Source organism: Mus pahari, chromosome 19, assembly GCF_900095145.1.
Source record: "Mus pahari chromosome 19, PAHARI_EIJ_v1.1, whole genome shotgun sequence".
Taxonomy (NCBI): domain Eukaryota; kingdom Metazoa; phylum Chordata; class Mammalia; order Rodentia; family Muridae; genus Mus; species Mus pahari.
The window spans coordinates 11752449-11767930 of NC_034608.1; the positions used below are offsets into that span (position 1 = coordinate 11752449).

General features: G+C 46.4%; 1 protein-coding gene across 3 annotated transcripts in view; it reads right to left on the reverse strand.

The window, feature by feature from the left end:
* The window catches only part of Sae1 (SUMO1 activating enzyme subunit 1), a 65113-nt gene that overhangs the window by 10996 nt on the left and 38635 nt on the right, over positions 1-15482 (reverse strand). For all 3 annotated transcript variants that reach the window (XM_021219008.2, XM_021219006.1, XM_029532158.1), the window contains exons 7-8: positions 6679-6823; positions 572-641 (exon numbers count right to left, since the gene is read on the reverse strand). In XM_021219008.2, coding sequence (XP_021074667.1) covers positions 572-641; positions 6679-6823 — 215 coding nt within the window. The remainder of the gene's footprint in view (positions 1-571; positions 642-6678; positions 6824-15482) is intronic.

Sequence of the window (15482 nt, forward strand, 5' to 3'; positions counted from 1 at the left end):
AAAAAAAAAAAAAAAAAGTTGGGCAAATATTTAAGTCTCCAAAGGAAATAAAATCTACTTCAAAGTTTGCTATAGCTTTAGCAAACCAAATATTCTAGAAGGGTTACATGGATCCTAGACCTAGTCTTCTTTTAAGTCATTAACTGTCCATAACAGAGATCACAGGTCCCTGCAGAGTCACTCATGTGGCTGCTGGTAGATTCATGTGTCCTATAGACACTGAACTTAAACCTCCTCTATGTATACTCATAGCATGCAGAATAAACAGGGGGTGCCCTGATACCAGTCTGACGGATGTCAGTTAGAATCATAGGTGTTGGATCTCCTTTCTATGTTTTCCTCTTAGATGGAAATCCCGATCTACTCACACAACTGGTAGAGCAGACAGAGTGGCAACTACAGGAAGCATCCAAGGCCACTAGCTGGCTGGCTCATGATGGCCAGAGTACAGAGCCAGGGCACGCAAGGTCGAGGGGCCAGAGAGCAAGCAGGTCTGTCTGTCACCCCTTGGCTCTGTGAGTGTGTAGTCAGGGCATTGAGGTCAGCCATCAGCTCCACATGATGACCTTACCTTCACAATTTCCTGTGCCAAGATCCCTCCAACCACAGCACATACTGGGGCCATCTCAGAGAAGCAGTACCTAGAAGACAAGAAAAACATAGCACCAGGGCACAGGAAGGTGGAGGGGTGGGAATCAGCCAGAGGCTGTCCTGGATCCAAGTCCTAGTCAGAGCCCAGTGCTAGAGCTGGTATCCAGGCGTGAAAATTAAATTTGACCCCAGAGGTTCTTAAGTGGGTGGGGAAGACCTTTAACTTTGCAAAGCATGAATTCCTTCACATGATTCTTTTTCTTTTTCTTTTTTTTTAAGTTCAAGGAAAGACTATATCTGTGCTTCCTAAAAATAAGGTCCTACAAACACCAGATGTGTGAGTGGCCCAGCACATTCTCGCAATTCTCCTCTCAGCACACGGGCGGGCAGGGGGTTCTTCTACATGCTATTCCCAGAACCATGGGCGAGCAGGCTGTGTTACGTGCTAGAATAAATAAACTCGGGTACAGCACAAGGTCTGTGTGACCCTCATAGGTTCCTTCCTTCTGGGCCTGGCTAGAGTGCTCTGAGGAAAATCTCAGAGGAGACCGCCAACTGGCCTGCAATTATCCTCCTGGGGCCCAAAGCACAGAAGGAGCAGTAGAGGAGCACAGTGGCACAGGCCACCACGATCCTCTCACATGGCACATGTGCCTTCTAGACATTTTAATTATTTTTTTATTAATTAACTAATTTTTTTTTTACACTCCATTATTTTATCCTCCCACCCTGATCCACCCTTGTCTTCTAGACATTTTTAAAGGTGTACCACCCCACCTACACATATAATAACATAAACCCAATTACCAACATCTATTTTTTGATCTGGTAAACCAATGCTTGCTGTTTAAACTGTTTTCGTGGGACCACACATCAACCATCCATCTTGGTACTGAGCTTCGGATATCTCCTAAAATGACCCATGTATGTTAATGCTAAAATACCCTGCAGAAGGGCCTGCCGCATATTAAAGACATGGCACACGGAACATAACAAAGTAAACCCCAACGAGCAGGTGGGCATCAATGCTCCTTTTATCACAAAACAAGGCAGAAAATGAGACTATGTAGCTCAAGCTGGTACCATCCTGAATACTCCTCTTCCCCAGCCTCTGGAGTACTAGAGATACAAAGGACTATTTCCACTGCTAGCTTTTGTTGCTTGTTTTGTGTTTTGCCGGGAACTGAAGGTGCTCTACCACCCTGTCACACTTTAATGGCCCTCTTTTACTCTTTGAGACAGGATCTCACTAAGTTGTTCAACCTGACCTTGAACTTGTAATCTTTCTGCCTTCATCTCCTGAGCAACTTACATCACAGGATGCACTACCACATCCAGCCATTTAAACCAACCAACCAAAACTACTCACAAACCTGCATTCTACATGCTAACAGTCCACAGTACTTTGCCTTTTTGCCTGCTTAGAAAGTTTGAGGCTGAGAATGGTGGCCCATGCCCTCAGTCCAAGCACTGGAGCAGAGGCAAGTGGACTCATCTCTGTGGGTTCCGGGCCAGCCAGGGCTGCACGGGGAGCACGTAAACATGCAGACCCGACTTTAATTCCTAGCACCCACATCAAAGCTAGGCATAGGAGAGAAGATGACATGTAGGGTTCTCTGACCAGATAGTCTAGTCAATCAGCAAGATCCAGAGTCAGTTAGAAACGACAGAGGAAGGTCAACCAATCCAACCTCCGCTCTCTACACCCATGTGAAATCACATGTATGGGCATCCACAATCAACACACAAACATGTCAGCTGTGGCTGTGGCTCAGTGGTATAGCATGTATTTAGTGTGTTTGAGTGTAGTAGGTTGGTTTGATGCTGCCTGTATTTTAACGTTAAACATTGGCTCTCAAAACATGGTTGCCTGCAATGGTTAGAATCTCATGCACACCAAGTGATGCTATGGAACCCTTGCCCCCTCATTTTACTGGTCAATAAAAGGCTAGAGCCTGTGATTGGGCAGCGGAGGGAAAAAGGTGGGACCTGAGGATTGAGTTGCAGGTAGAGGGAGAAAAAGAAAGGAGGTGGAGGTAAAGGAGGCTGCCATGAGGAGGCAGGCCGTGAGGATGTGGCCAAAAGAAACAGCAAGTAACAGGGACTTCATAGCTGCGGATAACTCAGAACAGCTCTAACCTGCCCACTCTAGGCTTACAGCTTGTAAATACAATACCTAGATTGTGTGTGTTTCATAGGGGCTTGCTAGAATTACAAATTCACTTTACATTTGAGCCTTTTAAGTCAGTCTCCAGAACAAACCAACCAAAACCAAAGCAAAACAAAAAATAAATCCAAAATAACAAAAGCAAAGACAACAACAAAAATCTCAGAAAGTTCACTAAAGATAATGTACTGGCTGGTTTTATGTGTCAACCTGACACAAGCTGGAGTTATCACAGAGAAAGGAGCCTCCCTTGAGGAAATGCCTCAATGAGACCCAGCTGTAAAGCATTTTCTCACCTAGTGATCAAGGGGAAGGGCCCAACCCATTATGGGTGGTGCCACTCCTGGGCTGGTAGTCTTGGGTTCTTTTTATAAGAGAGCAAACTGAGCAAGCCAGGGGAAGCAAGCCAGTAAGTAATATCTCTCCATGGCCTCTGCATCAGCTCCTGCTTCATACCCTGCTGGAGTTCCAGCCCTGAGTTCCTTTGGTGATGAACAGCAGTATGGAAACGTAAGCTGAATAAACCCTTTCCTCCCCAACTTGCTTCTTGGTCATGATGTCTGTGCAGGAATAGAAGCCCTGACTGAGACAGATAGCATGGGTTGTAAGAGGTTGAAATGGTCTCTCTAAGAGTCCTGGTTAGCCTTGAACTCATAGCAATGCTTGTCCCTCTGCTTCAAAAGTGATGATTTATACATGCGCATGCTGAGATGTCTGATATCAAAGACAAGTGCTACATGATACCACTTACACGAGGGATTCAGAATACAGTACACTAGAGACACCAGGAGCTGGAAGGAACAGAATAGGGAGTCAATTGTGATGTTTGTGCAGCAGCAAAAAGAAAATCAGTGCCTAGGTGTGGCGTATTTAAAAAGAGATTCAAAGCACTTATTAAATGTGCTAGATGGTTAAAATGGGGTTAAGAGCACTTGTTGCTGTAGAGGACCTAGGTTCAATTCCCAATACCACAAAATGGTTTACCTGTTATGCCGAGTTCCAGGGCATCTGACACCCTCCCCGGGCCTGTGTGCTCCTGCATGCATGTGGCATAGACATACACACAGCCAAAGCATACATACACACTAAGTATAAGTAAATAAAATACACACACACACAAAAGAAAGTCTAATTCAAACCAAAGGTTATCGTGAGGTTCAGGGAAATGGCTCTGTGAGCTACCCCGAGTTCCATCCCAGGAGCCCGGGTAAAGGTGGAAGGAAACTGACCCTGCAGTGTCCTCTGACCTCCACATCACCATGGCTAACACACCTGAAATCAAGTGTTAAAATGGTTAAATTCCATCTGTATTGTGTGTGTGAGCAGGCTGCAGCAGACCGGAGGGCAGACGACAACTTGCAGGAGGCTGTGCTTTGGCCTTAGGTTGACAGGACTAGTGGCAGCGACCTTCCCAGCCCCTAAGATGGCTACTTTTGTCATTATAGTTTACTATAAATTTGTTTTGAGATAGGATCTCATCTAATTCAGGCTAGCTGTAAATAACTATATAGTAGAGTACTGCATAGTATAGGCTGTACTCTTGATTCTCCTTAACTGCTAATTTTAAAAATACAATATAAATCATTTTACACATGAAGGTATGAATATTTATGAAGGCTGAAACAGTAAACACACCCTAACTAAGTGAAGGTTAAGTTAATAACTACACATTCAGGTCGTGCAATACCTTGACATACAAGTAACATGGTTCTGTCTAATATAGAACATATGGTTATACTGCACAGAGGCAACTGAAGAATGTCCACTGTGATATTTAGACAACAGAAATACAAATATATATAAATATACACCTGTCCATCCATCCATCCATCCATCCATCCATCCATCCATCCATCCATCCATCCATCCATCCATCTCTGTGATCCATCCATCCATCCATCCATCCATCCATCCATCCATCCATCCATCCATCCATCCATCTATCTCTGTGAGCCCAGACCCAAAGATGTTAGCAGTGGCTAAAACAGGTCATCTTTTCTCATCATTAGAAAAGCAATAAGGCTCCTTCTTCAAGGAGAGAGCACTCAGAACAAGGAGGTGAAAGCACAGGCCACCATCAGATGAAGATGGACAGAGGCTCAAGCACAACTGTCCCTGCTCAGCAGCAGCATCAAGCAATTGTTAAGGGGTAGCTCAGCTGTGAACCGGAGACTCAATTCCTCACTTGCATCCCTATCTTACCCCAGGCCTGCCAGCATACAGGCTTCAAGAGGCCTCTGAACACCTCTTACTTAGAAGGCAATAGGAGAAGCAGCTGAGTACACAGAACCTAGATGTAGGATGTAGTTTCCACAGGAGGGAGGTAAGAGAAGAGCCAGCCAGTAACTCATTAGGCCATGTGTAGGCTGTCACTTCTGGCAAGTAAGGCCTTTAACTGTTGCCTGGGGAAGACAGAACTAGTCTGTTCATCACCCTAAATGTCCAAATTGGTCACTTAGCTGCATGTCCACGGCCCAGCATCACACTTGCCACTCTCTGGGTGGGTCTGTTGGAGGGAAGCTTGGTGGGTCTGAGTGCACCTCCTGGTCAGGTCTTTCCCGAAGTAAGAGCTGAGTGCCAAGCGTGTGATGCTGCCAGCCCTGATCTTATACTGCCACCCTTGCCAAAGTGCCTCAATGACTGCTTCCTAGCTGTGGAGGACAGCCTTTTAGTTCATGCCTCCACAGGGAGTCAAAAACCAAGATAAATGATGCTGGCTAGGGATCCTCAGGAGCCCAGGAAGAAAGAAGGTACTAGAAGGAGCTCTCTGGCCAACTGTATGGCTGAGAAGAACCAGAAAGCAGTATGGGCTGCTGAGGTGAGATAGGAGGTAGCGCACTAGTGTGATGAACAAAACCCTTGGGCAGAGCCAGGTCCTGTGGCACACGCCTGTAACCTAAGCACCCACAAAGCCACATCTCAAAACAGGGTAGCAATGGTAACAAAACATGTCCGGGTCTCCACGCACCTAGTGCTTCGTTTAACATGTCCGGGTCTCCACGCACCTAGTGCTTCGTTTAACAAAACAACGGGGAAATCATCTGCAATCAGGAGACTTCGGTGACAAATGAAGCTGAGCAGAGACCTCTGTACATGGACTCTCCTGGCATGAGATTTCTGACTTCACTTCCCTGAGCTTCTGTCTGCCCCTCACCTATCAACGACATTGCAGGTCATAAGCCAGACTGAGACAGATCATGAGCCTGAGCAACTGCCCACTGCCTGTTACAGAAATTCTGCTGCTCAGAAATTGCAACAAATGAGCCCTGCTTGCCATCCCCTTGGGCTACAGCCTGGAAGTTCAGCGATATGGCAAACTAAGTGTGCCCAAGATGGCAGAGCTGCTTAGAGGGAGCTCAGAGCCACTTGCCTATATCTCTCAAACCTGACGGTGTGAGGGAGAGACTGCCACAGCTAGAGCCTCCCAGAGCTTGGGGATTGGATCTAAGGTCTCAGCTGATAAAGGTACAAACAGGTGCCCAATGGATGACAAATATCCACCGAGTGACCTTTACACATGGCAACTCCCTCCTTACTCATTCATCCCACAGCTGAATCTGGACAGTATATGACACAAGGAGACACACTGCAGCATTTCATAGCTAAGGCTGAACACAAGGCCAGCAAGCAGGGGACTGTGCAAAGCGCTACATACTAGGATCCTCCACCCTATGACAGACAAGGAAATCAGGTGTTAACACAGAACAGAGGCAGAACAGAAAGGCCCAACATATCACCAGACCACACGGCACCTTAAATGTCAAACCAATGAAAACCCAAACCTACAAGTAATGCCGGTTAGAGCGCCAGCAGGGGGTGGTTTATGCAGCTGGCAAACGTGGCACAGGAGTCCCCTTTGAGACTCTGGTCTCCACAAAGACCAACACTCAAAACAGATGTCTGTCTGTTCAGATGCCAACCTGACAAAGTCATCGGGAAGCAGGTCAGGACTGATGCCCAGTGAGTCAAACACGTCATTCCGTATCTGCAGCAGCAGCTCCGCATCCTCCTTGTAGCTTTCAGAAGTTGGATCTCTCCCTTTATCTGTGCGGAATTTCAGCAGCACTGGGAAAGGAGAAAGAGGGATTAGAGAGGTCTTCTTGTAATGATCATTTCAAACTCTCAAGTAGAAAAAAAAACCTAAACATCTTCCATCTTCGCTCTTATATTCACCCATAGAAAGTAATACATTAATCAAAATATAGGCCAGGTGAAAGGCGATATACCTTCATCTATCCAACAAATGCGTTCAGAAAGCAATGAGGGAGAGGGAGAGGGAGAGGGAGAGGGGGAGGGGGAGGGGGGAGGTGCAAGCTGGGTAGTGGTGGCGCAGGCCTTTAATCCCAGCACTCGGGAGGCAGAGGCAGGTGGATTCCTGAGAGTGAGGCCAGCCTGGGCTACAGAAGAGAAACCCTGTCTTGAAAAAAATGAGAGAAAAAAAGAAAGGAAGGAAGGCAGGCAGGCAGGCAGGCAATGAATCACAGTAACAAATTTCCTGTGACAAAGGCTTGGAAAGTAAAAGGGGTCTGGGGCAGCCACAGTCAAAGTCAGGTAAGGCTTTCCTGAGGAGGCAACAGATAGAGTGTGTGTGTGGGCAGACAAGGCCAGCAGAAGGGGGGGAAGCCTCTGGTACAACATGGAGGAGAGGCCAGGGCATAAGGCCTGCATTCTAGGTAGCAGTTCAAAGGCCTGCTTCAGCCAGAAAGGAAGGCCAAATACTCACTCACCAGACAGGCGGGTTACTGCAAACCAACCTCCCTTAATACAAGAACTACGTCAACATCCAGGAAACAAGGAAGCAGAAGAAAGATTCCAACCTGGGCTTAGAGCCAGGCCTGTGTAAGGAGACCCTGACAAGGCTAGATCTTAGTCCAAACGAAACTGTACCAACACAAACACTTCCTGCTGCGGCTGTACCTGGCCTGTTGTCACTCATGCACATCCACAAGGCAGAATGATCATTGGGTGTCACAGTTCGCCCTAGAACACACAGTATACGGCAGAATGGAAGTAGAGACATGTGAATTGGCCTTTTAGCCTAGGCCCTGAATGCTCTACACACACTTACCTGAACGGGGACTTTATTAAGTACACTCACTTAAGTCTTAGCCCCTGCACATCAAAAGAATGTATTTCCCTTGAGATTAAGGGAGCTGGGAAGCAGAGCCATTTGAGGTTGCTCCAAGCTCTTAAGAACATTTTCTCAACTCCTGAACCATCTCTCTATCTAGCCCCAGATTGTCTGTGTGTTTTTAAACCCACACTAACATTTTGAAACTGACAAACAGCCTGGCAAATGAGCATCCACGACTGAGTCCCAGTCCCCAATTAGCACAAACTTTACCCAATCCGCACTGAAGCACTGACTGGGTGCCCGGCAGACCTAGGTTTAGAAGTACACTAGTGAGTGGGACTTGATTTCTGCACCTGTGAAGTTTATGGCTAGGGCTCAGTAAATTCAGTGCAACTCCACTGAAGTTTAGGCAGAGTTTGGAAATGGGTTGCAAGTTCTCCATGAAAATCACAAACCACTACAAGAGAAAAGTCTGATTTCTGGGATATCTCTGCCGAACAAAGCATAGTCTCTATTTAAAGCAAAACAACAACAACAACAACAACAACCAAACAAAAATCTTTGGAACAATTGCTTGTTCGGGGTACTCTGCAGTCTGGCATGCAGCCTCTCCAAGGGTGTCAATGGTCCCCTTAGTGCTGTCTGGGCACTTAACATGAAGAGGACAGCCGCCACATACTGCCATCCTGTGAACTCAGCTTCTAACTGTACATCAGATGTGCAGTGAATGACAGCACCTAAGCTAGCAACTGGGACTGGCTGGAGTGGAAGTCATTCTCTGTCGTGCCCCAACTAATGTCCCATGAAAACAGGGAGACCAAGACACCAGACAGTCTAGCAGAGCAGTTTCTCTGGTGGTCCATGTACAATGTCAGAGACCCTGAGAAGACAGAGCACTAACGCCCAGAGTGGGTCATGGGTGCTGTTGACAGAAGATGGATGTGACGCCAAGTAGCCAGATGAGGCACAGTGGCTCATGACAGCAAGATGAAGCCAGCCTACAAACTCCTGGAGCAAGGAGAAGCAGCCACTACAGTGGTAGCCTGCACAATCCTGTCCATTCTGTTGTCGGGAGTTAACTACTTTCACAAGTGACCAACCTCTGGAAACAAAGCCTAAACTTGATAGACCCTGCTAGATGGGAGGAGCCATGCTGAATGTGCTTCGTGTTTTGAGTACCCCATATCTTCGCAAGAGTAACCCACGAACCATCACTATCTACATTGAGAGGAAGAAACACCCAGAGAGATAGACGACTGACTGAACTGCTACGGGGAAAGGAGCAGGACTATAAATGTAGGCTTGCTTCTGGAATCTAAAAGAGGCAGAACCATTTAGGAACTTGGTATCTAAGGTGCCAAGTGGTCTGGCCCTTTTTGCAAGGTGCATTTTCTAGATGGTCTTGAAGGCTCACAGAGATAACATCCACTGCAAGCTACTAGATCAGATGGGGAGCATAGGAGATCCTTGTTCATCTGGCTTCAGAGACATATCAGCTTCACCTCACAAAGAAATCAGGTGGCATCACATGGAAGAGCAAAAGGAGACAGTGTCACCGTAGCCGTGCTGGGTGCAGTCTGCCCAGATGAGGCTAGGAGGCTGGCACTGTGCACATACCTCACTGACCACATCTCAAGTGCTCCCAGGACACTGGGAAGGCTGCCAGCAGCAGGGCCTTTATTTGCAGTAAAGCAAACAGAAGCTGTCTTTTTCACTCTTTTTTCGAATGTCATCGCTCTTTAGCAGAGGTCAAGAGGGCAAGAAGAAACGCATGTTCTAGAAAGGCAGCAACTTGAGGACTTACCCCAAACCCTCACAAGCTCTTGTGTGCTCTGCTGTTTTACCCCCTGCTGTTCTTTAACAGGCAGTTACACATGCACACCGCTGTTGACCCTGTATTTTTGAAGCTGCCCTTACCACCTTGAGTTATACTTCACTCAGATCACAGTGCCAGGGATGGAGAACAGTTTTGACAAAAGACGACTCATCTGGTAACATAAAACACTACAAAATCAGAGTTCCAAACTTAATTAACTTCATCTGAACCATTTAATGTGGGTTGTCCAAGTCGATGGGGCTAACATCTACTGTTGGAGCTGGTGGACAACCCATGTCTCTGCCTAAATTTAGGACATGCTCATGTAACGGAAAAGACAGAGTTTGATCATAACTACCAGCTGAGTGGTGCTGGTGTATGCCTTCAACCCAGCACTCAGAAAGCAGAGGCAGGTCAATAACTCTTTAAGGCTAGCCTAGTCTGTAGAGAGAAAGAAACCCTGTTTTAGGGGGTAAAAAGTGTCTTTTCATGTTATTTCTTTTTTTTTTTTTTAAATCTTGGTCTCCCCTAGCTTGCCACTGTTAGCATTTTTTTAAAAAAAAAGATTTATTTATTAATTATATGTAAGTACACTGTAGCTGTCTTCAGACACTCCAGAAGAGGGCGTCGGATCTTGTTACGGATGGTTATGAGCCACCATGTGGTTGCTGGGATTTGAACTCTGGACCTTCAGAAGAGCAGTCAGGTGCTTTTACCCACTGAGCCATCTCTCCAGTCCCCTTTTCATGTTATTTCAAAGAGAATCTGTTGTATGTGAACATAACACAACCTCTACAAAAAATATGCAAAAACATGCCTTCAGAACACCAGCTCAGAGCTGCCAGCAGTTGTGGTAATACAGGCACAAGGTCACTGAGAATTTCCCATTCAAGTCCAGCCTGGGTTATATTGTGTCATGCTGTCTCAAAAACCAAGTCAGGTGGTGGTGGCAGCATGTCTTTAATCCCAGCACTCAGAGGCAGGCCAGTCTGGTCTACAGAGTGAGTTCCAGGACAGCCAGCACTACAGAGAAATCAAATCCTGTCTTGGAAAAACCTATATAATTACATAAATAAATAATAAAGTACTATTACAGCAGGGACTAGGGATGAACCTTAGTAATGGTATATTTACCTAGCAAGGGCAAGGCCCTGGGTTTTAACCCCAGCAGAGAAGCAAGAATAAGTCAAATACTGTGATAGTTAATGTGATAACTATGGCCACGCAAATAGCACACACACAGCATTTAATAGAAGACAATCAAGTGTCACAAATTAGCCCCAACACAAGTGGCTCAGCTGAGGATAGGAAGCTGAACTTGTACCAAGAATCACCCAACTTATGCTACAGATCTTTTGGATAGATGATTGTGGCTTCATCCCCCTAAAACACCCCTAGCTGGCTCACTTAGTAAGACTTCCTTCATTTTGGCTTTTTTAGATATAGGTTCATTACATTGCCCAGGTTGGTCTAGACTTCATCTACCAGTGAGTGATTCCCTTGCTTCAGCATCCTCAGTGCTGAGACTACTGTTGGGAAGCACACACCACATGCTTTCTCCAAGAGGAAGACTACAGGCCTGACACTGAGTAATCAATCATCCATTCAGTAGGACACAGCTGGTGGGGAAGATAGGCATTCTCCAGGCCATCATGAGTTGGCACTCAGTTAACGCATACTCTCCCCAGAGGATTCTGACAGGGTGACAAACCACACAGGGACTAGCAGGGCTCAGAAGCTCTATGGCCTAGGGGTGGCAGGGAATGCTTTTCTCAGTAGCTAGTCTTGCCCATGGGCAGAACCTCATACACTCAGTTCTCTTTGCTAGGCTGCACCTTCTGTGCCAAAGGCATCCCGGGCCAGAGATCTGGCAAATTGGAGGGTAGCACAAAATACCATCCACGTGGCTCAAGTCTCTTTTGGAAAACTAGACTCAAGAACACTCAGCTAAAGTGTTCAAGCCCCAAGGAGAGCGCGGTATCCCAGCTCACACGCTCCCTAGAGCCAGGAGGCAGTACTAGCTCTGGCTACTCATCTAACCGTTTTAAAGCATTCAGTCCTTCCTTCCTCTTTCTGCTTCACTCTTCTCACCTTAGTTTCTTTCTCTTTTTTTCACTAAGAAGGTATCTTTTGCTCAAAGTCCAGACAGGCAAGCTCTTGGCAGTCCTCTTGGCTCAACATCCCATCCCAAATGCTCACATTACAGGAATGTGTTAATACACTTGACAAACTGAGTAGCTTCTAAGATAACCCTAATAGTTTTGTCTCCTTTTAAAGGTTTTATGGGTGTGAGTGTGTACCTTGCATGTGCAGGTGTAGGCAGGAGTCAGCAAAGGGAGCTGCATCCCCGCAGCTCTAAGTTGTCAGGCAGCTGCAGGGGGAGAGGAACAGGCCTGGCACTGCAGGTCCTTTGGAGGAACGCAGCATGGTCTGTTCACTGCTTTGCTAGGCCAGCTTTCGGCCCCTCATTCTGTTCCTATCAAGTATTTATAAACAAGGTAATCACAGAAGAGTCACCAGGACAGGAGTACACTCTATCTGCTGAAGGTAGAGACATGATGGCAGTGCCACTTTATAGACACTCAACACGCTCTTCCAAGACTCACAACCTTCCAGTTCCAGGGAAGTAAGATATCTTCTTCTGGCTTGCATAGGCTGCCTATACATAGTACACAGACCAACATGCAGGCACAAAACCCATGCACAAAATTAAACAAATTGCCCCATGAAAGATAGGTGTGGGTGTATGTCTGTAATCCCAGAACTCTGAAGGTAGAGGCAGAACTTCAAAGCCATTCTTAGTCAATGCCCAAAACAAAGAAATGGCGCTTTGAGCTGGGCATAGCGGCATAGGTTTATAAACCCATCACTTAAGAGGTGAAGGCAGGGGCTGGAGAGATGGCTCAGCAATTAAGAGCACTGACTGTTCTTCCAGTGGTCCTGAGTTCAATTCCCAGGAACCACATGGTGGCTCACAGCCATCTGTAACGGGCATCTAATGCCCTCTTTTAGTGTGTCTGAAAATGGCTACAGTGTACTCATATACATAAAATAAATAAATTAAAAAAAAAAAAAAAAAGAGGTGAAGGACCATTAGAAGTTCGAGGTAGGCCGGGTGTGGTGGCGCACGCCTTTAATCCCAGCACTTGGGAGGCAGAGGCAGGTGGATTTCTGAGTTTGAGGCCCGTCTTGTCTACAGAGCGAGTTCCAGGACAGTCAGGGATACACAGAGAAACCCTGTCTCGAAAAACAAACAAACAAACAAAGTTCAAGGTAATCTTTTACTATATAATAGTTAATGCAAGCCTGGACTCAAGGAGACCCTGCTTCAAATATACCACCACCACCACCACCACCACCACCACCACCACCACCACCAGCACCAGCACCTCTCCCCCCTCCCCCTCCTCTTCGGAGGCCACAATACTGTACTTCAAGTTCAGAGGCAGTAGAATATAGCTGGTCATGGAAGACAGGGATACCTGGAGGCAACCATGAGTTGGCCCGCAAACTCTGGTGACTTGTGGCATCTGCTCAGATCAATGCTCAGTGTTTTCCTTATGTCCAGTTGCAGCAGCATTATTGCATGCATAGGTATACTAACTTCATAAACACTTCCTGAGCCCCTGAGCTATATATACCCCAGGCCTGAGATGGGGAAACCTACAATCCGCAAATAACATACTTAAGGGCGCCTTCTTGATGCCAGAGCCACATGATGCTCAGATCAACCCCCACAAGACTCCCTGAAGACACTCGCAGATGTCCTACCCACCCCACAGCTTGTCTAAGTGCTCATGGGACAGGACCTTGGCTCCTAGCTGGCATGACTGAGAGGTCTGTAGGTTGTTGAAGGTCTACCTGAGAGGGATTATGTAACCCTGACCTCATCTTCCTTGTCTACGACACATGAGTGATCTTGCTCAGCTGTGTCAGTTCCAAGGGACTGGACCACACACCCCTGTACTTTTCTGAGATGATCACATTATGCAACCGTAGTGTCTCAAGCTAGCTATGCAGATGATACTGGCCCAGAACCTAGAACCTGCAGCTATCCTCCTGCCCTACCTCCCCAGTGCCACCACACTGGGACCTTTTTCCTCTATAAATAGTTTACTGCCTTAAGTTATCTGTTATAATGACAGAAGGCTAGAGCCTCACCATTTAATCTCTCCAATTACAACTTCATCAATGGCCTTATGATGAATCAGCTCAAAAGACAGAAAGGCGCTGTCTCTCACTGTCAGTCTCTCACTTGCTTTTGAAAAACTCTCAGACAGCCACATGAAAGCTGTTGATGGGTGAAGGAGAAGACCAATTCTCAGAAATGACTCAAAATTTAAATAAAATAAGCATTTTTTTAAATGAAAGAAATGACTCAAAATAAATCCCTTTTGCCTATCAAATCACACTAAGATTACTCAAGCAAAAGGCAGAAGACCTGCATCTCACGCCGTACTCAGCAGAGGCAGGAGTGCTTCATGAACCACACAAACCGGCTAATAAACACCAATATGATCCAAGCTCTAGGATGACTGTAAGCTAGAGGCCTTGTCTACGGTGAGGTCAGGAGTCAGGCTGACTCTCAGGAAAAGGAGTCTTCAGAGCCACAGCTTTGACTGATCATACTCAAGTGCTCACTACCATGTTGTTTATACCATAGTAAACCTCAGTAACTAATCTCAGAAATAAGATGGTAACTATGAACAGAACAGAGTGTTCTGCAACTACTAAAATCCTCGAGCTGCATTTTTAGTCACATTTCTTTCATCAATTAGATTAAAACTCATGACACTCCTATTCAGACTCTAATTTCTGCCAGAAAGTCTATTTTTCTGTCTATAGATGATTCCTGAGTTTGACTTTTACCTTTCATGGGGACATTCCAACTAGCATAAAAAGACCCTAATTAATGAAGGAAAACAAAACAAAGAGGAGGAGAGTCACAAAGGGGAGTGGTGTGAGTCCACGCTGTGTGCTTGGCCCTCCGTCTACCAGTCTGGCCATAGCACAACAGTCACACAACTACTATGACGGCCCTCTGCACGGTCACAAGCAGCAGGGAAAGAGGGTCTTTTTCTTTCTCCAGCCCAGCACTTGAGTGGCACGTGGCCTTGAATCTGGGCATCTGCTGCTCTCCGCCAACCACACTTGAGAAGGAAGATGGCACAGGACATTCCCGTGACTATTATCTGACAGTCAGAGAAAAGATGTAAGGCTCTAACAACAACTGCAGCTGGGACTGGGGCTTGTCAACAGCTCACAGGCAGATGATGGAAGTGGGGGGCAGGGGACATGGTCTGCAAAGAAAAAACAAGGCAGGTGGCTAACAATGTGGTTCATTATTGCATCTGATCGTGGTGGGTCTCAGTTTTCCTATCTTACAAAGTGGAATAAGAAAAGCTCCCAGAGTTCCTGGAGTTCAGATAAAGTAACGGTTCCATTGGCATCATTCAGTCTCCCAGTCGGGGCCACCAATCTCCCAGTGCTTTTGAGGTGACGCTTAAACAGGTACCTCAGACACAGTCTTTGCTGAGTTCAACTCTAACACTGATTCAGATTTCTGTGTGGAAATGGAGCATGATCTGCCCTTCTGTGGACATGACGTTAACAGTCCCCAGTGAAGCATAGCACCACGAACTACTAGGAAGCACCATGACTCCACTAACCACCCAGCTTCAGGACTTGTGGTTCTGGGCCTCAATTCCTGCTGGAGGATCATCCCTGCTTGTCTCTGGATGGTAAGACCTTCCTCTTTTGTAATGATTGTGGTCTTTCAAACCTACCACTGATAAGAGCCACATTGACACAAACACCACCACTGCTTTTTACCT